The 23,734-nt window shown below is 46.0% G+C and overlaps 1 protein-coding gene across 5 annotated transcripts in view; it reads right to left on the reverse strand.

Moving 5' to 3' along the window:
- Positions 1–23,734, reverse strand: part of RNF220 (ring finger protein 220) — a 235,895-nt gene that overhangs the window by 39,964 nt on the left and 172,197 nt on the right. For 2 of the 5 annotated variants that reach the window (XM_054072950.1, XM_009558932.2), the window contains 3 exons: positions 19,970–20,012; positions 10,978–11,099; positions 9,820–9,952 (listed from right to left, as the gene is read on the reverse strand). In XM_054072950.1, the coding sequence (XP_053928925.1) occupies positions 9,820–9,952; positions 10,978–11,099; positions 19,970–20,012 (298 nt within the window). Of the gene's footprint in view, positions 1–9,819; positions 9,953–10,977; positions 11,100–19,969; positions 20,013–20,156; positions 20,318–23,734 lie in introns of those variants that run through there. The other 3 variants (XM_054072948.1, XM_009558933.2, XM_054072951.1) reach the window with 2 other exon arrangements.

Consider the following 23,734-nt stretch of genomic DNA (forward strand, 5'->3'; position numbering starts at 1 on the left):
CTTCTGGTGACTCTCCCAGCACCTTGCAGGAAAAATGACATTCAAAGGCCATGAAAAGCTGTTTGCAGGAAGAGGGTTTCATTTCTCCGGAGCCAGATCTATTTCAAGCAAAACAGTGATTTACCTGGAAAACTGACACCCAACTGTGTCATTACAGCACACACCTGAAACAGCAGATGCATCCATCTAATGCCATCTATTACCTCCCAGAGAGGCACAAATGAGCTGCTAGAGAACTGACTGCTTACCACTTTCTCCAATGCTTACAGTGATCTTTGCTAACAGATCAGAGGAACAGCTGCCTTTAAAGAAAGGGCCATATAATTTTATGACCATTAACATCACTTCACAGCAGCATGCTGAACAAAGGGCAGGCAAGCTGTGCTATACAGGATAAGAGCCAGCTGCTGCAAGGCTCAGGGAAGATGCTTCCCCACCTCTCGCGGCACCAGAGATTCCTTTTGTGCCTCTCCATAATCCATCAGGTGCAGATTGTGGCTGCAGAGGGGAAAACAAACTCAGACCAAAGGTCTGATGTGGTGTGGCCATTCATTCATGGCTGCCTCCTAGAGCCTCCTGCCAGCGTGATGCACTTAGACGAGAACAGTCTCACTTCTGTCTCAAAGGCTGCTCCTCAAAACCCTGAGCTGAAGTACAAAAGCAGCAGCAACAGCCACGGTCTTTGCAGGTACAGCTAGTATTCCACAATAAGGGAAAGGTGGATCTGAAAGCTTTTGTTCCCCTGGGGAGAGGGTGGAAACAAACAAAAAAGGAAGAGCGAGAATTAAAGTAATCTTGAATCACTAAGCAGATTCACATCACTGGATCAATAAGCACCACTGACAGGGATCACAGGAATGTCGCAACTTTGCCAATAATAAAGCAGCACAGCAGAGCTTGGAGGATGACTTTTCTAAGGCAGCCGAGCATGAAGCAGCAAGGCTGGTGAACAGCTGAAAGTGACACCCTGGCTTACAGCGGGCCACTGCCAGCAGCAGGGCTCGACACAGTTTGCTTTAAATAATGATGAAGACAGAGATTGCATTAGTGCGAGAAAGGCAGCCAGGGACTGGAAAATCAAGGGCTAAATTTCACAGGCCATACCCATATGTTCTTCCCCCCAAACTAATTCTTTTCTAGGCTGGAAAGAAGAAAGAAAAATCAGTGCTAATTTAATCAATTGATCAGCCTATTGATTGAAAAACTGGAGCTGCTAGTTAGCCATGAGCTGTAATGCCTTCAACTCTGAAACCACAAAACACACCATTGATTTCTTCACTTCCAGATCCAAAAACAAGAAATAAAGCTGGGCTTTCAGCGGGAAAGCATCTTCCTCATTCAGGGAGAAGATGCAAGCAAAGAAGAAGAGAGGCCAGGAAACAGGGACAGCCACATCTTGCGAGGTTCAAACTGAAATTAGTTACAGATGCAGTCACGGTGTCTTGTGTAAACTCTATCGATTGGGTTGCTGACAGTCTTGGGAGCCTCCATAGTAGGACAATCAATCCGGCTGCAGTGTCACCTGCCACTTTGCTGAACAGTTGACAATGCAATTATCCAGTGTGGAGGCAGGGAGTTGGCGTGTGTCAAACGCAGTTAGCCACTTTCCGGGCCCTACTCGATAATGCATTTCACTGCCGACTGTAAGAGACGACATGCGGAGACAGGAACTGTTTAGAGCCATTGAGACCCGTGCTCCCTTTTTCTTTGAGAAGGAAAAAAAAAATCTCCCTGCCTCTGACTTAACAACTGTATTCTAAAATGCTATTAAAATCATGTCAATCAACTATTGGGTGCTTAAGGCTGAAGTTTGACCCCAGTGTCCAAGAAGTAGTTTGCAGTTCTAGCAAAACTGCAGACACTTATTAAAAAAACAAATTATTAAATCACTGTCTTGAAGCCCAGGACTTTCAAAACCAGAGCAGACAGACCACGAGAAAAACATACTGCAGAGAGCAGCTATGCAAGAGCAGCAGATGGGACTGGAAGTTCTTATGTTGCACGTCTGAGATCTAGGAAAATCAAAGTTTAAAGGGGTGCTGTCAGCTTGAAACCCAGTCAATTTAAAAAAAACTGAGTAGTTTCAGGTGCTCTACCTGCTCCCTTACTCCCTCTGCCCATTTTCACAGTGTTACAACTGTATTTTCTGTTTTCTTTAATTATTTTTTTCCTCCTTCCACTGTTGCTGGGTGACAGACATCCCTTCTCCTCAGTCAAGTACAACACAGTACTGTCAAATGGAGAAAATTCCCCTTCATACCACAGAAAATCTTTTGCTGTTTAGTGGCTGTCAGTGTAAGGTAAATCAAACAGCAAGGTTTAGTTGATAGTGCTCCTTTCAGCTAATGCATTCTGGCAGTTTGAGCATAAAAATAAAGTTCTTACATTTTTGTATGCATTCAAGTTAATTAAAAAGTACTATCAGCAATCAGAACTTTTAACATCTACAAGCACCAATTTTTTTTTCATTAAAAGTGATTTTTACTTTGCTGAGTTGTGTTCCAAACAAAAAGCCGCTGCTCCTTGAAGCACTATATAGAATTTAAAGACACATGATACTAAGCATCACTTACATTTATGTAAAGTAGGAATTTTTAAATCACATACTATTCTCACTTGGTTTTCCTGCTCACTGCAGTGAACTTCTGATATTAATATACAGCACAATACCCAAAAGACATTTGTTAGCTACAGAATCCTTCAAATTTTATGTGTGGACACAAACTACGGACAAACAGCCAGGTACAGCCCATAACATTATTGCCTATGCAGTAATCTATGCAAACAGATCTGTTAGTGTTTTTAGGTCAAGTATTGCCTTATGGACAAGTACTTGCTCTCAAAGGAGAGGTGTAAACATTAAGGAGTAGTTGGATTACTCCATCAGACCAGCGCCAAGTACCGTCCTTCAGCAACAGAGGGATTACCAGGATTACCACTGTTCTACACAAGGGCTGAGGTAAGGCATACGAGTGCTTTGGGACTCAGCAGCCCTCTAAAGGGGGGATAAGGCACAGGATAAGCACTTCAGAAACATGAAATGTATGTATCTTGCACACTTGGAAGCTTACAGCAGGCAGAAGTGACCAGCAGAAGGGAGCACACCAAATACTAGAAGGCTAAAATACCAAGACTGAGAGGCTGGGAAGGATGCTCAGAGATATAGATGCATTCACCTTAGAGACTAAGCAGTGAGGGATGCTGACGCTGAAAATGTGACAGAGAAAGGCACTGAACTGAGCTCCTTCTTGCTAAGTGAGAGGAAGATTACAAATTTCATTATGGCAAAGATTCCCTGTACTCTTACCACAGACTACTCTTGCATTCAACCTGAAGTTTGCTTTACCCTGCCAGGGTAAAATGAATGAATTCTCACTTAACTACACAGAAATGGTATAGACTATTCCATTACTAGACCGTTCTTCCAAAAGGTCTAAATATGCCAGTGACATCTTCTGTTTCTTAGGAGAAGTCACTCTTCTACTGTTCGGCTTAAGTTCTTTTGCTGCATTTGAATAGATCAGTTTATATTCTGGCATGATCTTAAACACAGCTGAACCCCTCGGCATGGAAAAATGGAAAGTCTCCTTGCCTCCTGAAACTTTCCTGCACACTTCATTATGTTTTATCTGAAAAAGAGGACACAGCTGGCTACTAGGTGAGATTCTAGAGCAAGACTTCTAAGCTCTGTCATCAGCTTTGCTACTATCTTTATAACACCACAGATGACGCTTCTCTATGCTTCAGCTTCCACATGTGTCAAACACTTGATTTTGCAGTTTTGGTATAGAGTTGGGACATTCATGAAATTGCACTGAGAAGCACAACTGAAATTTCCTCCTCTGTCTGGAGCTTTTTGCCAGGCAGTTAGCAAACGCAAGCAAAGGCACTGTGTTCACAAACACCTGCTGCTGAGGCAGAAGAATTGAAAAGCCCCTATTTGGATTTTGAGGACAGGACCTTGCATTTAAGAGCATGCTTCTAATGTTGCAGGTATTTAGAAGGAGAACAAATTGGCGGAGCGTATAGCTATTGCCCCAGTGCTCTTTCTTGGATAACTAACTCATGCTGGATGAAGGCTGACCTACAATATTTGCTGCTCAAACTGAAGCACGTCTTTATTCTGCAGAGTTTAAAAGCTGACAGTGGGGCTGCAGACATCTGCTGGAAACTTTCAGGCACTTTGACATGGTCCCACTTTCCAGGCAGCTGCCCTAATCGTACACAACATGAGAACCAATGCAAATGGGCACACAAGGATAATTCTAGATTGTTACAGCTCATAAGGCTTTACCAAGACCCTCTATGCACACGTTAAGTTGTGCTGTTCTTTCCCCTTGATAAGATATTATTGAACAAATACAAGCCCTTTGCTAGCTTGGGAGGAGGGCTGCATGAAGAACATAAGAGAGAAACTTCAGAGTTACGTAATTCCTGTGTGTTTCTCCTTCTTCAAGAGTATTGCAATCTATCAGACAGATCCTTGTCATGTTGATCTTTCTTAGAAAGTATCCTTCCCTGAAAATGCCCTGCTTACCATTTTAACATTTTCAAAGTCTTTCTTCTGTGTTATTTCTGATGCCACTGATCTGCTGACAGAAAAGAAACCCAGAAGAGCAGTGGTGACCAGCCTGCTGCTGTGCCTGGAGGAAGGCTTTCTGGTGGGGGAGCTGGAGAGGAGAAGAGGAGGATGGGGCGGGTGGAGAGAACTTAGCCACAATTCTTCAATTCTTTCATATCTAAAGAGGACAGCAATCTCTGTTCTATCAGATCGTGTGGTTCGTGCTTTAAATGGTACTTGCTGCTAGCTTGCTTTCCCTGTCTCTGTCTCTCTCCCTTTGAAGCAGACTGGACAGCTTCCTCAAGTTGGCGTTATCACTCCCTCTAACCACTCTTGGCAGGCAATCTAATTCCCCCTGAAAAGGTCACCGCCATTTTAACTGCCTTTCAATCACATTAAGCACGCTGCCGCTCGTGCTCAGAGCACTGCGCCTGCAGCTCTCCTGACTGAGGTGCGATCGATAAACTGACATCCCGTCCCCCCACCCGATCTCCCCAACCACCCCATCCGCCGCTCGCCTCCTTCCCCCCTCTCCTGGACAAGCTGCCTTCCCAGAATGGACAGCAAGAGACCAAGTGACAAAAACCTCTCCTCAAATGTGCAGCAGAAGGGAGCTGCTAACCTGGCATTTACTAATCTTGGTCCCATCTGCTAAGAAACAGAAGGGTGCAAACATCCCCCCCGCCTTCCCAAGACCTACAGAGGCAGCGACTTCACAGGACAGTTTGCTTAGGCACCAGTCCAGACACCTTTGAAGCTGTGTTACAAAGAACAAGCCTCCCTCAAGCTTCCCTCAATGCAATCATTACCGTTATCTCTCCCCCTGTGCTGCTTTTTTTTTTTTTGCAGTTACGAGTTATGTGTTCCACCCATCGATCCCTGTGTAAGACACTGTTTTAAGTCCTCTTGCCTTTTGACTGTGCTAAGCCGTTTAAGAGATGACAGCGGCTTCTATCAGTGCAAAGCTGATGCGATTCTTTTCAGATAAAGCACTTTTTTTCACTCCCCCCCCTCCCTTTCCCTTCTTTCAAGTAAGAGACATACACACAAAAAGAGACACTGAATCTTTCAAAGAAAAAAAACCCTTTTGAACTTCCCTCAGGAATTCTTTAAAGGGATAACCTTACAGTGTAAACACTGAGGGTAACGTGCATCCACCCTGGAGAGGGAAAAGAAGAATTGCTACAAATACGTTGCACGTTAAAAAAAAACATCAGAGAGGGAGCCACTTGATGCTTTCACTGGCAAAGCCTTGTTGGCTTCCTAAACACAGAAAGTCATTAGACAAAGATGGCATGAAATAATCTCCTGCAACAAAGAGCTTTGGAAACGGATGATCCAGAAATGTGGGGATAGATGGTTACTGAATGTTCAGGTATTTCAAGGTAAATTAGAGTCTTGCAATACTGTTCTGAGATAGAGGAAATATTTGATTATTGCAACTGTACAGCTTTCCAATACAAAGCACAAGCTTGATTTAAACAGCACTTGGTATTTCATGTTGGTCACCTCCTGTACCCATCCCAAACAGAAGTCCTGTTTAACTCCCCTGTTAAAACCCCCTACTTCAAGCACGATCTCTGCTGAAAAAAAGTGATTTCAAATCCTTTATAACTGCCAGTAATCTTTATTTACACTCTGCATTCTTCCAGTTTTGGGTAAGCAAATTAAGTGACAGCAAATGATGCCTTAAGAAGCCAGGAGGACAGCTTGAAGTACCAAATAATTCCTGACAGAATACCTTCACCAAACCCAACAGCTTAAGAGACAACACACAGATCCCAGCATTTCTCAGTTACATCATATTCCTTCTTGCTGCCATCTCCTGTTCTCTCCACCTGCTGCCTCAAGTATGCCAAGCTGTGGCGGGCAAGGTGTGCTTTGGGTCTCCTGCACTAGACCCAAACGGGGATTTGCAGCTGCAGCACCAACACAGGAGACAAGATTTTCCCCTTTCTAAGACACCCCCTCAGGTAAGGGGAGCAAGTCTTCCCTGTAAGTGCTTCGGAAGCAAGAAAGCCTCATCCTAAGAGCCATGCAAGTGTGAGTTTCAGCTTGTGACTGTCTCAAGTATTAGACTATCTTCCAGAAAACCCGAGCAGGGCTATTCAGTTGCCTGACCTTTCTGGTCTCAATAAGAAAATCCCTGAGATCTCCCAACTTTCCTTCACCTGAGAACCTGGCAGGATCGTTCAGATAATTAGCAAATAGTTTTCCTCACCTAGAGAGGGGTATGAACTTTATCCATGAACCAAAAAGGATAAAAAGAAGAAGCCAGGACCGGTGTTAAGTTTGAGTCACTTCTGTAACGCTGCCCAATGGTCTGACTGTCTCATGCAATACACACTGGCCATAGCGTCCTGCTCACTCTTTGCCCAGCTATGACATCTCCTCAAACCAACCCACCATTAAAACTGAAATTAATGAGACACATGGACATCTATTTTCCCCTCTGGTTTTATGTATTTCCCCATGTCATCTCTTTAGACACTAGTGACATCCCTGTAGCCTGGGAAAGGCTGTCTGGCATTATAAAAGGCCTTCGATTTCCACATCGCTGCTACTTCTCAGCAAAGGGAACAGAGCCAAACACAAAGCCTCGGGTGACGGGAGTTAATGAGGGCCTTGCCAACGCCAGACAAAGCAGTTTTAAGCATTGGAAAGCATCTCCAAAATGATGCGACATGCTTTAGGGCTGTAAATTAAGGGTTTGGTCCCTAAAACAAGGCAAGAGCCAATACTGGCAGAGAAAGGGAAAAGACAGCCACCTTAATGTTACCCAAGAGTGCACAAAGCAGACTTAACCTAGAGATCTCTGAATGGCAGCAGCCAGAAACAATACGAGGACCACAAAAGGGAGAATAAAAATGTGTAACTTGCTTAAAAAGAAGTACAATTAGCCAACTGTGGAAGATCATTTCAGCTTTTCTTTGGCTTCGCAAATTTTATAGAAATTCCTTGTGCAGGGTAGGTAGGTACCCTGCAGGTATTACCTGGTCAGCCCAAAATACTAGGTAGAAAGTTGGTGGAAAGAAATTCCTCTGTTTAGGGAAGAGCACCTCTCTAGAAGACCATGGCAGTTGTTGAATTCTGCTGCCAGCAGACATGTGCTCTGGAGGAGGAAAGGCAGGAGAAATGTGTGTGCCAGGGACCTGCCAGCCACTCAGGTTGAGTCATTTCTTCAGCAGTGGCTCTGCCACCAAAAGCTGCACAGAGAGGATGCTCCTCACTACAAATGCTATAGGGAGGTTCCTGTGCTTGTGAGCTGATCTACAGACACCTTTCATCCAGCACCACAAAGGGAAGGAATCTAATCCAAAAGCCTTCCCGTCAGGGTAATTACAGAGAGTTCTAGAACTGCATCTGGTTGTGCTCTACTCTTTTAGTCTTCTGATCCTTCGCGGGATCTGTTCATGTAACTAAACATTCTTGAAGGTGTCGTGAAGGTCTCAAAAAGGAAAAAAGATGGATCCCATACTTCATGACGGAAGCAAGGCTATTTCTAATGAAACACCGAAGTACCTGTCCATGCGTGTGCAGCCATCCAGCAGCCCTCACTATTGCTAAAATCTGATTAACCTCTGGTGGAGGAAAACAGTTGATCTAGACAACACTAATGAATGCCTTTGAGAATTCCTTAAAATACAGAAGAAAATGCAACAAGGAGTAAGTACTTTGCATTTACACAGTCTAACCACTTCAACTGCACATGTTGTCCACCTGAACCCTCATTTGAAAGAGGGTTACCACATGACTGAAGCAATGTGAAAGAATGAGATCACACTTTAGTGAGTTAACTCAAAACCAATCAGGAATGTTAACCCAGTGAGGACAGCACAATGTCTACACCAAAGGAAGTGGAAGATTGTGCTCTCGTCAAACTTGGGCATTTGGTGTGCGTGAAGGAAGAAACTATGCATGCACAAAAAAAGGGCAGAAACTACCTGAGTAGCTTTTTCTAATCAGAACTAGCGGTGACAAAGACAAAGGCACACAGACATCCCCCGATTCCCCCACTACAGACTGCTATAACTATTCTACATGAACACAGTCTAAGGCCCTGCATGCTCTCACCAGACCTCCACTTGGAATCACCTACAGACTCAACTCTCCATGCAGGCACAACAAAAGTTAAGGTAGGTAAGGCAGATACAAGAAGCAACAGTGTGAGCTTCACTGGGCAGCCCTTAAAACCCAACGAAGCTGCTTCTTTACCTCCGTGCTACCGATCATCTGCTCTGCTACAACCCAGCTACAATTTAATTTGAGAAGAAAGTAGGAGCAGATCAGGAGTGCCAGGTTGTCAGTGAGCACACAGCTGGCTTTTAAGTCCAACTCCCTTATGTAGTAGCCTTTCCCCTCGAGATATTTTAAATTAAAATCCAAGCTGATACAGGAAGAGATCACATCCCATCCTCTTTATCGAACGGAGGGAGTCAGCATTCCTCCTTTCATTAGGCATGTGCTACGTGGATTGCTTGCGAGAGACTCTCTGTAGTGCCAGAGGTTCACACCAACGAACAGTTTAGTAAATCCTCCTCTTTGAGGCCAAAAGGCTGAGTGTAGGAAAGGGGCCAGGTTTCTAGCTAAAATTACATTCACCAATAAAGCTCATGAGAGGTCAAATTTTGCCATAACTCACTCTCTCCTCAGTAACTGATTTTCCTGTCACTGGGGAAGGAGCAAAAGAAGAAGGAAAAATAAAATGTGTTTGTCTGGGAGCCCTAAGGGCTTGCAGTGCTGGAGGTGCAGAGCAGGTTCCTGGATTCTCATTTATCAACCTTAAAAGGGATGGAGTGATAAATGCACAACCGGCCCTTTAATATTTTATGCAGGTGCTAAAGCGACTTAGCTGTCACCTTCAATACATCACTAGAGGCTGATACACCAGCTTTCGTCACTCCAGGCTGGGAATTTTTACAATTTCATTTCTATTTCCCTCTCTTCACATATTTCCATGTACTTCTTACTATGTGTAACATATAAAAAGCTATTTTCCCCAAATGATCTCCCCATTCCTACTCACTCCTTCTTCAGCCACATTTTTCAAGCAAGAAATAACGCCAGACTTTTGTTCAAGATCTGCAGAAATTTTGGCTCTTATCATTCCAGAGACAGAAAGCTGAAATCACTTTACATTCTGGCGAAGGATGAAGGTCCCACCCTCTGTGAAAGGCAGATCTCTAGGTCCCTCCCTTCAAAGACAATGATCAGCCTCTGCAGAATGATTTACAAGTGCCCCCGAAACACTGGCGCACCTCGAAATCCTCCCTCCAGGAGAGTAGTAGCCCGTATCCTCTTCTGCCCGCACCATTCGTACTCTTCAAAGCGGTTGCCATTCTCGTTCTCGATGTCCACAGAGTCATCTTCAGTCATGCATGAACCTTCTCTCTGCACAGGGTAAAACAGGGGCAGAGAGTTGGGATGCATGAAATAGCTCTTTGAGGTTAATAACTCAGGGTGGGATGGAGAAGAAAAGCTGGACCGTTCCCAAGATAGCTAAGTATAAAGCAGACAGCAGCATCTACTCCCACACCCATCCCCAGTGATATAAATCTAGAAGTAAAAGGGTGCTGGAAGAACTTGACAACCTTAATATCAAAACAAGTTGCAATGCTTGACATTTTTACACATGGAAATTTAAGCTCTGGTTCCTACAACAAAGCTAGTGTGCATTTCAATATGCATTTCCCTACCTCCCATGCACAATTTCACTACCATGTAAACCACAGATTCCTTTGACCCCCAGCAGGTATGTTCTCCTAGACCATTTTTTTGAGGCACACTGATCAAGACATACCTCTCTTTAAACTGTGTGCTTCATGAGGGAAGAAGAATGAATTTGTTATCATCCCTATCGTGGGCTTTTCCTGAGACACAAGAACAGAAAGCCCTATAACAACTCTCTCTCTCCTAGAGCTTGTGCTTGCTTCTTCCTTGCTGTCTTTGGGATGAACAGCAAAAGAATGGTTCTGCTCAAATGCATCTCCTGGAGTAGGACGGTCATGTAATATTTACAAACGCCAGTGTGTTACAAAAGAACTCAACAAAAAATTATTCTAATATTGTCAAAGGTAGATATCAGAAAAAACTCTTCTTGCTGTGCAACACAGGAAGCATGAAGTCCTACAGAAGGCTTCATGAACTTCAACAGCTCTACCTTTACAGTCTACAACTTGGACTTCAATAACAGCAAAAGGGTGCATGAAGTAAAAAAGCTACCAATACAACACAGGACAAAAGTCCAGAAAAATCCATCTTTCAAGACAAAGAGAAGTAACTACAGATCTTAGGGAGACATAGTTAGCATTGCCTGCAAGCTCAGTGTTAGTTTTTGCCCCATGTTAGGTCAACTGCAGACAAAGCTGGGAGTAGGGAGAAGGGAATGGCAGCTGGCGATCCTGCTGCGCCTCTACCTTTGCAAGGCATTGTTCCACATGCCTACTCATCTCCTCCTCGGATCCTGACAGAGGTCGGCTGCAGAGGGGACATACCTGCCCTTCGTCTTGCTTCCTCCGTTTCATTTTTCCAATCCGAGCTGCATGGAAAAACCAGGAAAAAAAAACAAAAAAAAAAAAAAAAAAGGAAAAAGGAAGACATGTCAAGTTTGTCGATCCACTCTTCACTCTTCTATTTGCTCAACCCCAAAGAATAAACCCTTGGCAGAAATAGTAAGATTTCATACCAGGAAATCCCATTGCAACTCCCTACACTGATCTCCGTAAACAGTACAGAGGCTGTTGCTTAGCACTTCCCAGATTAAACCTATAACCTGTGGCTGAGAACAGCCTGATTTCAGAAAGGCAGCTAATTACTATTTAACAAACCTTGCTCATCCCCAGGTAAGTTATTCAAATGGTTAAATATTTTTTCTTGGAAACCTGAAATTGTTTTCAAAGTTGCGTGAGCAAGGACTGAATCCCATTCCATTCCTTATACAGGAACTTGCTTAGACCATAGAAGGATGAAACGGCATCTAAAAAGCCTTGGACAAGGAATACAACAGTCACGGATAGGACCACAGAGCCTTCTTACATCCTTGTTACAGTTCAGCCTCTAAAACGAGGCAACCCTGAATAATTCCTTCCCAGAACATCACGAACAAGTCAGAGCAGTATCTTAATAGCAGGTTAACACTTGTGGAGAGGAAAGATGTTTGCTGTGAAAAATGCAGCACCTGAGCTAGACAGCTTCTGTCTCTGTTCTTGTTATGCCTCTATTTTCATGTAGAGGAAAGCTAGGGGCTACACTGCTTCTGGAGGGCACACTCTGGGAAACAAATATGTTAGGAATCACGATGATTAGAAAAAGCAGCCAAGATAGCCTGTTGCTTAATCAAATCTCTGGTTAATTTGAGCCATCGTTTAATGTGATCAAAACATCTGGAACCAAATCATTTGCATTAAAAAGAACTTCTGTCCTTTATTATGATGGCTTTAGGCAGGTATTACCGAATAACTCAATCACTAGCTGCAGGAAAGTCGCTGTTTAATTAATAAGGAAGGTCAAAATTCTGAATGAGAGACAAGGAAAAGCCCAAGGAAAGCCCATGTGATAATGAGAGATGACACCACCAAAAAGCTGTGTTAGCCAGAAATTGTTACTGACATTGCGAGCATCGCAGCATGCTCTAAAAGCCTTCATGCCTGAATACTGTGGGATCAACAGCTCCCTGCAGCCAACGAGACAGAGAAAGCTGCTGGAATGCCAGGAAGAGAATGATCGGAGCACAGGAAAGTTTCTGCCAATTGTTTTCTAAAGTGCATCAGATTATAACTTGCTTGGTGATGTGGATGCTCTGAATTTCATCTGAAAACACCAACACAGATCTGAGAGGCCTCTTCCAGAGCTTTCTTGTTGGCTTTCCTGGACTCGGGACTCTCTGGATTAGGATATACTTTCTCACAATCCAGAATTAGGAATGTTTACCATGCCCTACACTCTGTGATGCTCCAGGCTTAAGAAGGCTTCTAGTTAATCCCTTGGCATTACTTTTCCTCTCTGAACAAGACGGATTTGTAGCAAAACTCCCTCCAAAACAAATCTTCCCTCCTGGCACCAGGAAAAGGATTCTGCAAATGTGACATTCATAGAATCATAGAACAGTTTGGGTTGGAAGGGACCTTAAAGATCATTCAGTTCCAACCTCCCTGCCATGGGCAGCAACTTGAGACCACAATGTGAATGTCTTTGTGACCTGGCACTTTGAACAAGAGACACTGTCAAGTAACTGCCCACCACTTTCAGCAGTCATCTAAATCTCATTTGCTGAAGCTCCACAACCCTCTTGTGTGTTAGGTACACCACACTGACAGCTCCACAGCCCACCTGCCTTTCCACATACTTCAAGTGCCTCAGTATTCCTCGTGGGATATTTTAATCATCCCCTTTCTATTTTCTCTGCTTAAATCTGCTATTTTACCTGGACTGTCAGCTTCTACTCCAGAAGGCAAACCGCCTGACTTCCAGCCAATACAGAAGCAAACATCACAAAGTGCTATCGCAAATTTAATTGTGCCCAGATGAATTATATTCTATTTTTAAATAAAACAACGACCCTCAACACATCTCCTGTGTTCCCTCCCCTTCCTGAGCCCCTAAACGTTATCCATCCCTCCCTGCCTTCAGCATCATCCAGCCCTGTCACCAGAAGCAGTCAGAGTTAAGCCATGCACTTTCTGGTCTGTACTTTAGTGCACAAGAGACTTCTGGAGTTGTGGTATAATATATAACTATATTCTCCAGGACAGCTCTTTCCCATAAGTTTAGGATGCTCCTTCCTTGCCTTGCTAGCTCTGCAGAGCCAGCATTTAATAGGAGAGAAAACTGGAATGAGACATGACTTAAGCATTCTCCAGCAAATGCCTACCTGGCCAGAGAAAAACACAGGAACAAAGATTCTCTATCCTGATCACAGACCGATCTTTTGCTCATCTCACCCTGTTTTTAAACAGGGAAAGGTAGGGAAGGAACAGTTTAATTATTCTGGTAGGACTCCCTACAGCCAATCAGTTCAGCAAGTCAGGCTGCCTGACAAGTTTATTAGCTTTTTTAATTTTTTTACTGCCATCCTCCAGTCCATGCACTGTAACATTGATAAAAGGGAGAAAATTTGGTTTAGTTCTTGCACTGATAAATTCCTGGGACCTTTTTGTCTGAACAAGAACCTCATCTACTGTTGAAATGTTAGCGCAGAGCTGGGAACAGAACCTCCCTCTGCTTCAGCTCAACCTCCCTCTGCTTCAGCTCCTCACAAAATTCATCAGACAACCCCTATCTTGGCTCATTTAGCTCCACCAAAAGCAGCCCTTTAAGTTCTAGTGCCACAAGTGAAAAAGCCACTTGAATAAAGAGGTGTCGAAATCAAATCCCCCTGCCATTTTCATTCTGTGGTCATTAGCAGCGGCAGCGTTGTGCCCACGGAGGCCCAGGGTGCCCTTGGTGACAGCAGAAATGGAAAGGGAATGCTGCAGCCTGGAAAGCACATCCCGAGCAGCAGTGTCCCTACCCGACACAACACGCAGCCCAGCCATCACTTCCAATCACGGCAGAAGGGACAGAGCAGCCCCCAAAGGCAGGGGGTGATTGTGGAGCTGTCCCGAAGGGGAGCAGCTCAAAAGAACACACAAGTGAGACCACAGGATTGTTAATTAGTGTTGATAGATGCGATCATTTCTAATTAGCTCACTAATCCCTCTCACCCTCACTCCTGTTGCAGGAGCACAAGGAGGAAGAAAAAAAAAAAGCCATTCCCTCTTGTAATTCAGAAAGATAAAAATGCTGTCAGCAGAGGACTGGATGTAAGAAGAGGATGGAGCTCAGGGAAGGATTTCCACAAGGCTGACCCATTCTTATCTTCGACTGAACAAAGACTCCATAGTTATTATTCCATCCTTCTGCCAGGAGGTGAGAAGTTCACTAATTTTTATTAGCATTAATAATTATTATTAGGCCATCAGAGGGCTTTCAGCACCTTTGAGGCCTCACTTTTAACAGCTGTACATTACCCTTGCACTGCTCCTGCTGCACGCACATGTTCTCCCTCAGGTTACACTAAACCATTGGGCATGCAGGGATTTTAAGCCACCACAGTGCATGAATGAGAAAGCAACACATGGAGCAGAGCAAGAATTGACACCTTCTGCTAAGACCAGGGTCCCATTTGCAGTCTTCAACTAAACTTATGAGCCACACTGGCTATGGGAGCTGCTCTTCTCTCCCCTAATATGAGGTCTTTTGGGACCACACAAGGGTAAGAAGCTGCTTGCACTAGAGGAGGAACCAAACCGCCCTTGACAAAGCCTCTACCGCTGAGGGTACATCGACCTCTGCCTTCCCACGGGGACGAAGAGAAGGAGCCAGTCCATCCAGAGACACTGCTGCGTTATGGGCGGAAGAGACTGAGGATTTTTTTCTCACGAGGGGCTCTACCCATCAAGGCTAAACCTTATTAATGCCTCAAGATCATGTTATTCTCTAGCCCAGCAAAACTTCCTGAGAGAAAAGCTAATGGGTTTTAGTTTTCACTGGTATCCCCCTCCCCAGGCAAAAATTCATCTTCAGGACAGGGCACTAATTACCCCAGAAGTGCTCTTACATAGCATCTAGCAGTGGACGCTATACAAACCTCCACCGCAGCATCAAAGGAGATGATTAAGTTACTAGCAATATCTCTTATGACTCCCTCCACCAGTTTGAGTGGTCCCCTGAGTCCCATGCAGACATCATTAGCAGCTCCCGCAACGGCAGGCCAATCAAATTAAGTGGAAACATTTTTGTCTCCTTTCCAGTGAAAATCATCTAGCTTTGTTCCTCCCCCATCCATCAGCTACCAAAGCACAGGACGTGCTGCTGGTGGTTCAACAACAAGCTGCGGGGTGCCCACCTCCACAGAGCTCTGCCAAGGTCACCAGCCTTCACAGGAATCAGCTTCTCAGGTGGGGGCAAAAGAAGATTTGTAAGGATCTATTTTATAACTCTAGTGAGAGTGCCAACTTTGCCAGTACCCCTAGATGTGAATCAAACATATTCAAACACAAGACTTAGCGCCTGCTCTCTGCAAGAGGAGACCTGAGGAGCAATTATACTTTGTTAGACCTTTCACAAAAGCTTCTGTGTCTGATCAACTCATCCAAGACAATTCGATCCAAGGGAACAAAGGCAGCAACGGCAGAGCACAAAAAGCCATCTCAAGAACACGCTAAATAATGAAAACAGATGGTCAGGAATGAATCTGTTTCAGACCTTATGTACAATTTGCTGCTCATCTGCCTGCAGGAGAACATTAAGAGCCAGATTCACAGAAGGGTCTCGGTGGGGCTTTCACATCTGCATGGCCAAACTTCCACAGATGACTTCCAGCAGCCTTCAATCTGACACTATTCTCTGAGGCTGGCACACACTTAATCTGCTGAATCCCTGTTCTGATGTGCTAACCCATAATTTTGTGCCTTTAATTCTGAATGACGACCTAGCCTGACCTGCACTGATAAACTCCATAAGCATCAATTTACAGGGTGGCTTAAAGTTTCCACTTTGGCAACACTGGAAATAAGGCAAATGAAAGAAATGCTTTCTTTATCACATGAGTTCTTCAGGAATCAGCACCTCATACTGCCTGGGTTCACAAGGACACAACCCTCTGCAAAGTGAGTTTAGCACAGGTGAGAGGTGTGGAAGTAACTTACTGAGGCTGACAGGGAAGTTCAGATACGAAAGCTCAACTGAGAGTCTTCCAGACAGAACATTAATCTCCTGCTCCAGAGCTCACAAATGCACTCACCTTACTTATAGTTCAATTTAAGTTAAATGTTTGACTCACAGAATTAAAATCCTGGACTGTCAGGTACCTATGAACCATGTAACTGTCAGGACCACATCACATTGCAGCCAGGCCAACAGCAGCTCACAGGAGACATCATTCCACTCTCTACCTTCCCTTTCCTTAGCTCTTGTTATGCTTTCTCAAGGAACTACAACAGGATGGAACACATCAAGAAGATCTGATAGGACTTGGGCACAAAAAGCCTGGGCAGCAGAGATTTGAGTTAAGGACTAAGTGGGAGAAGAGCAAACACTGTAGGCCCCTTTTTATGGGAGGAGTTTCAGAAGTGATTCCAGGACATAGTTGGTAAGAAACTTACCAAGATAAACCAGTTACAACACTACTAAAAAGTACCCTTAAAACATAAAAAAAAAAGAAACAGAAAATGCAGTCTGTCAAGAAAAATCTATATCCTAAGTTTCTTCATTATGTCAATAAGAATGTGAAACAAAGAGCCAGATAAGTCCTACCAAATTTCTGTCACTGGAAACTAATAGGTATAAAGAAAGCATTCTCACAGAGCGACCTATAAAGCTGCATGATTGACTGGAAGCTCATTAAAACACAAGATATAGACAAATAAGCACCCTCCTCCCCAAGCACTCAAGTGTTGTCCATCTGGAGCAATACTGCTTACGTAATTGTTTAACAATAACATGGCAAAGCTTATGAATAACGCAAAGTTATTTTTGTGTAAAAACCATGGAGGAGGAAACAAGAACACAGGCTGAGTTCAGTGGTCACAAGTATAAAGTAACATGTAGGGAAAGGTGTAGGATAATGGAGCCAACCATCTGGCTGGGCAATAACAGCACAGGATTGAACCAGGCATCACTTCAGGTATGTTCTTGGAACCGCAGTAATTAGAGTCATAAAAAGCTAAGGTCAACAGGAATCAGTTCTCCTGCAGTTTGATCTTCTTTGTGACCCTTCAGCTAATATTCCTGCATCCAGCTCCTGAACGTCTGGATCTAGAATGATTAGTGGGTACAACAGAAAATATATAACGCCATCATAACACTGGTATACAAATTAACCAAATGTCCTCACTTGGAATACGGCAGTTAGTTCTGCTCGCTGTAACCCAAAAGGTACATACAAAAAGATTAACAGGTTCAGCAAAACCAATGCAAACACCGTACAAAACTAGCAGCCTCCCTTTAGAAGATGAGCTTAGGTTCACAAAAACATCCAAGGACAGGGCCCAAGAGGAGTTCCTAAACAGCAGACCACGCTGCAGCTCAACTTCAGGCTAAAGTCAAAAGCATAAAGCACTACTGAGCCAGTTCAGCAGAGCACGCTGTCATCAAGAGCCTCCATTCACACTGAAGGACTCCGCAACACCAAGAATCTCACAAGCCCGGCTCAGACTTCTTTACTTTAAAGTAAAGTAACTGCACATTGTTGGCCTGAAAAAAGGTGGAAGGTGGGAGCTTAGCCCCAGCTATCCAAAAGTGACAAAGAAACAGTTTGACATGGCTGACTCCAGAGACCTCTGTCACACAAACCAAGTCACCACAGAGCAATGCCTCACTGCATCTCAGCCATCTGAAGTCTCTGTCAGGAAAAGGGTCTGTCTGCTTGCCAGCGCTGGCAGCAGATGTGAGCACACCTGCCAGCAGTTACCTGCACCTGATGCAAGGCAACTCACCGCTTTGTTCTATGACTTAGCAGACCTTCAAGAGCTCACAGGTTTTTGGCCCTCAGGGTTGATATTTAGGAATCTCCAAGGTAGCTCAGTGTTCAGCTGTGTAAAAGTTCTCAACAATATTGGTCAATAGCACTTCTGTTTGCTAAAGTTTATGCTAAACACAGAGCACTTCAAATCCAAGCAAACTAGTTTGCTATCAGTACACTTTAAAGCTTTTTACTATTTCATTAAGGCATCTCTGTCTTCTAAACTGCATCAGCACGATGTCATAGAATCATGGAATGGTTTGAGTTGGAAGGGACCTGAAAGCTTATTGGCTTCCAAGCTCCCTGCCATGGGCAGGGACACCTCCCGCTGGATCAGGTTGCTCAAAGCCTCATCCAACCTGGCCTTGAACACCTCTCATGTTAGTTCCTCAGCAGAATTGATTTGAGGACAAAGGTTTCACACGGGAAGCTCAAAATTAACAAAGCTCCTGACAGCCCCAACAATCAGATTTTGACTGAATGGTACAGATTAGACCAGCTATAAACAATGTAAACCAGATGACAGAGGATTATTACTATTTATTTACATGGCAAGTTCTGACTTCTCTAAACTTCGGGAGAAGAATTTCAATGCTGTCCTCTTAAACAATGAAAAAGTATACTTTCAGGTTTTTTTTCCTATTTACTAACAGAGGTGGGACTTCCTCCCTCTGAAATAAAGTTATTTACTTGTTTTTCAGACACCAAGGCATTTTTCACTAGAAATACTTGTTTACTTGCTGTTAAGAAACAAGAATACAAGTAACACACCAGCATCTGTGGGTTTGAGAGGAAAAAAAAACCCAGATGCAGAGATGCTCAGACTGCTGGTTAAAAAGTTTACCGCGAGATGATACCATGTGAGTGGTCAACGTGTGGCAGCCTGGCCCCGCAATGTAAAATACAGCATTTGAGGTCAACTTATGAACTCGCTGGTGGGATCCCAGGGGTGAGAACAGCCCTCACCACTGAGAAGCCAAGGATGAACGCTGAGGGTCCCCCATCCCGCCCTGAGCACCCCAAGAGCTGCAGCCTGAGATCCTGGTGAGGCAATGGGGGCAAGGGGGTGTCACACAGCAACCTCCCGCACTGGGAATCCCAGAATGAAAGTGGAGGGCCTCCCCCCCAGCACCCCAAGAGCTGCACCCCTGGGTTGTGGTGAGGTGGAAGGGGATGAAGGGGCATGACAGCCCCAACAACCCCTAGAAGCCAGAGATGAATGTAGAGAGTCTCTCCTCAACACTCTAAGAGCTGCACCCTGGAGTCCAGGTGAGGCAGAGGGGGTGAAGAGGTGTCACACAGGTCCCTCCTTCCCTGGAAGCCAGCAATGAATGTAGAGAATCTCCCCCCCCGCACTCCAAGAGCTGCACCCCAAGGTTGTGGTGAAGCAGAGGGGGTGACGGGGTGTCACAAAGCTCAAATAACCCATGGAAGCCAGAGATTAGAATGTAGAGAGTCTCTCCCCAGCACCCCAAGAGCTGCACCCCAAGGTTGTGGTGAGGTGCAGCAGGGTGTCACACAGCCCAAACAGCCCCTGGAAGCCAGGGACGAACATAGAGTCTCCCCAGCATGCCAAGAGCTGCATCCCAGGGTCCTGGCAAGGCATAGGGGGTGCCACACAGGTCCCCCCATCCCTGGAAGTCGGGGATGAAAGCTGTGGGACTCCCGTCTGCAGCCAAAGAGCTACATGCTGGGGTCTTGACGAGGCAGAGGGATTGGGGGGGTGTCACACAGATGTCCCCAGCTCCTGGAAGCCAGGGATGAAAGCTGAGGTTCCCCTCCAGCACCCCAAGATCCGCACCCCGGGGTCCCGGCGAGGCGGGGTGGGTGTCACACAGCTCGGCCCAACTCTGGGAAGTTCTCCGGGAATTGCGAGGCCCGGTGTGGCCCCGGGACTGCACACTCACCGTTGAGCCGGGTCTGCCGGTTGGCTCGCACCCGTAGGAAGGTCTGCAGAGGGGAGACAAGAGCGGAGAGGCGTCAGGGCGCGCAGGTGGCGGATGTAAACATCGTCCGTCCCTCCCCCCCCCCCACACTCCTTCCCCGCTAAACAAGGCCCGGTTCGCGCCCTCCTTTCCCCCCTCCCTCACCCACCTCTTCCCGGCCGCCGCCGCCGGGCCCCCTCCTGCCGCTCTGCATCGCCGCTGGGGCGGGCGGCGGGGCGGGGGGCGGCGGGCCCCGCGATGCGGGCGGATACGGCGAGGCCCGGCGGGCACCGAGGATCAGCCCGCAGCGGCGGCCGCGGCCATGTTGGCCCCGGTCACGTGACCGCCCGCCACACGCCGAGCGGGTGAGAGTTCAGCGGGAACCCGTCCGCCAGGGGCGCCCGTGCGGGCAGCGCCCACCCGCACCGACAGGCGGCGCCAGCGAGCCCCGGCCAGCCAGGCAGCGGGGAACGGCCAATCAGGAGCCAGGGGGGCCCAGAACGTGACCAATCAGAGAGCAGGGATAGCTGGGATCCAGGGGCTCCTGGCCAATCAGAAATCAGGAGCCAGTGGAACCCAGGCTGTGCCGCTGATCAGAAATCAGGGAGAACTGGGACCCGAGAGTGGGGGAACAATCAGGAGCCACTGGGACCCAGGATGCAGCCAAACAGGGAGAACTGGGACCTGAGAGTGTCCAGCCAATCAGGGATCAGGGATAACTGGGACCCAAGAGTCCCCAGCCAATCAGGGATAAGGGATAAATGGAACCCAAGAGCATCCAGCCAATCAGAGATCAGATATAACTGGGATCCAAGAGTCCTGGCCAATCAGCAGCCAATGAGACCATGCATGTGGCCAATCAGACATCAGGGATAACTGGGACCCGAGAGTTCCTGGCCAATCAGGAGCCACTGGAACTCAAGGAAATGAAGCCAATCAGACATCAGGGATAACTGGGACCCAAAAGTTCCTGGCCAATCAGAAATCAGGAGGTACTGGAACCCAGGGGCACGTGGCCAATCAGACATCAGGGATAACTGGGACCTGAGAGTTTCTAGGCAGTCAGGAGCCGCTGGAACCCAGGACATGCAACTAATCAGAGGTCAAGGATAACCTGGACTTGAGAGCATCCAGCCAATCAGGAGCCACGGGAACTCAGCATGTCGCCAATCAGAGAACAGGCATAACTGGGACTCAGGAGTTCCTGGCCAATCAGGAGCCACTGGGACCCGGGGTCAAGTGGCCAATCAGAAATCAGAGATAACTGGGACCCAAAAGTTCCTGGACAGTCAGAAATCAGGAGGTACTGGAACTCAGGGACATGTGGGCAATCGCAGATCAGAGATAACTAGAAAATATTTACTCCTCGTGTTATTCATTCACAACTAATCTGTGGGCTCAGCTGACCACCCCACAAGTTGGTCTCCCTCCAAGCCTGCAATGTTGTCTTTGCAATATAGTGAATGGCTTACAATTTGATTTTTCCACTAGAGATTCAGGGCTGCATCCAAATCTAACTAAAATGGCTTTGTTTTTAGTCAGAGTGCTGGAAAAGCCCCAACTGACAGGGTTGTCGGCACCCATCACCGACCCACATCACAAGGTCCTGCACTGCATGAGCTGCTGCCACCTTGCTCCGATCAGTGTCATAGAATCGTAGAATTATAGAATTGTTTGGTTGGAAAAGACCTTTGAAATCACTAAGTTTAACCATACCTGTCCTCTACTAAACCATATCCCCGAGCACCTCATCTACCCATCTTTTAGACACCTCCAAGTGACTCCACCACCTCCCTGGGCAGCCGTTCCTGTGCTTGACAACCCTTTTGGTGAAGAAATTTTCCCTAATATCTAATCTAAACCTCCTCTGGCACAACTTGAGGCCATTTCCCCTCATGTCCATGTTACCAAACTCCAGTAACCAGGCTTGGCACTGGGGAGTCAAGGGCATCCCTGCTCCCCATGGCCCGGAGCTGCCCCACTGCTTCAGCTGCAGCTCCCTCTCAGCACAGGGAGCGACACAAGCAGCCCAAGAGCTGTGCAAGCCCGTATTCCTGTAGTACTCCTATTCATAAATCTTCTTCCCTGATGATCCCCATGCTAAGTAAGCATGAGGACTAAGAAAACTAAGCCACAGGAACTCTGAAAACCTACACGCCAATAACTCACGTTCTAGCGTGTTACTAATACCCTGTGTATTCACGATTAGATCACAGATAACACAAGGGACATTCATAATCCCAGCACACCTCTGCATATGGAAAGCTAAATTTTGCAGCCCTTAAAGTCACCACCGTGAGAGTCTTCTGCTCTGCTTCCTGAGTGTTTTACTTGCTAAGCCAGAAAGACTGACTTCTCATTCATGTTGTGGCTTTATTAAGGATACGCTGAGGCTTTTCACAACCCTGGCACCCACTCTGAGGTCCCTTTACACTGCCAGAGCAGCATAACGCAGCCAGAACAAGCATAAATGAAAATCAGACCCCAGAGGTCTTTTCTCCCCGCAGTGCAGACTTACAACTCCCATCATACATTTGCATTAAGGGCTGCAACCCTCCATAAAATACACTCACCAACTTAAAACACATTAGAGACTAGCTAGACTCAGCACACGGAGGGAGCTTCTGCTGAGAATATTTGTCCTCCAGTATGACATAATAAAAATTTATAGGAATGGAGGGCTTCGAGGGACCACCAGTTTCACAGAGGCTGAAGTCTGGACAAGTGGGAAGGAAGAGGCATTCTTCAACAAAGGGGGCCACAGCGACGTCTCTTCCACGCCTTTTCAGAAAGAACATGATTTATTTATTTGCCTTAGTAAATAGCCAGGAAAGAGAGCAGGATTACCTGAATCAGGCATTTCTGTATCTTCTGCAGGGTTTTGCTTCTCTTACTTTGTACCAGGTCTCATCGTTCAGACAAGGGTAAAGCGACTTGTGATGTGACACCAAGTTATAAATGAAGGCTATGTGGGAATATGCAGTAAATAATGGAAGATCTGTCCCATATTTGATAATATTTTACCAATAACCAATAAATAGGACTGAAGAGAGAATAATTGGCAGCAAACGTACAAAGCTGCTACTGATAGGACCTGTCTTCAGGAATGCATGCTTTAACTGGGGCTGCTCAGACCCCCAGCACTGGTTGTCAGCCTATCCCACTGCAGATCCAAATCAGACCTGGCACATGCCAAGTGGCTGGTGTAGGAAGACCTGATCCTGAGCACAGGGTATTGCTGCAGAGCACCAAAAGATACAGGGGCATGGGTGTATGCCAAGCTGGTACAGCTACGGCAGCCTGTCCACACAGCGGTTAGAGGCATGCATGGGGCTGTGCTGAAAAGCACCAATAATTTATCTGCTGACTTTCAGAGCTTACTTGAAGCCAGTGGCTGAGCACAGGCTTGCAGTCAAACAGTTTGGATTCGTGTGGAGTCAGAGTCAAGTATGCTAGCCTGCCTCAAAATACAGACAGACTCACAACAAGCAAAGCTGTAGTTGTGCTGCTGCCTTTCTCTTCTTTTCTTGCTCCGTCTCCCTCAGCTTTTACTCATTGCATCCCAACTCAAAACCTGCTGCTCCTCTGGGCAGTGTGCTTTCTGAAACATGCTGACACGGCTATGGATGGTCCAAAACCATTTCAGTTTTGGGTGGGAATCACGAGTCAGTTTGCTAGGCAGCGGCCCACAGGTGAAATGGAAAATTTTGGCCTGCCGCAGGCTGACATCACTCACTATTTTGCAAA

Source organism: Cuculus canorus, chromosome 8 (genome assembly GCF_017976375.1).
Source record: "Cuculus canorus isolate bCucCan1 chromosome 8, bCucCan1.pri, whole genome shotgun sequence".
Lineage (NCBI taxonomy): Eukaryota > Metazoa > Chordata > Aves > Cuculiformes > Cuculidae > Cuculus > Cuculus canorus.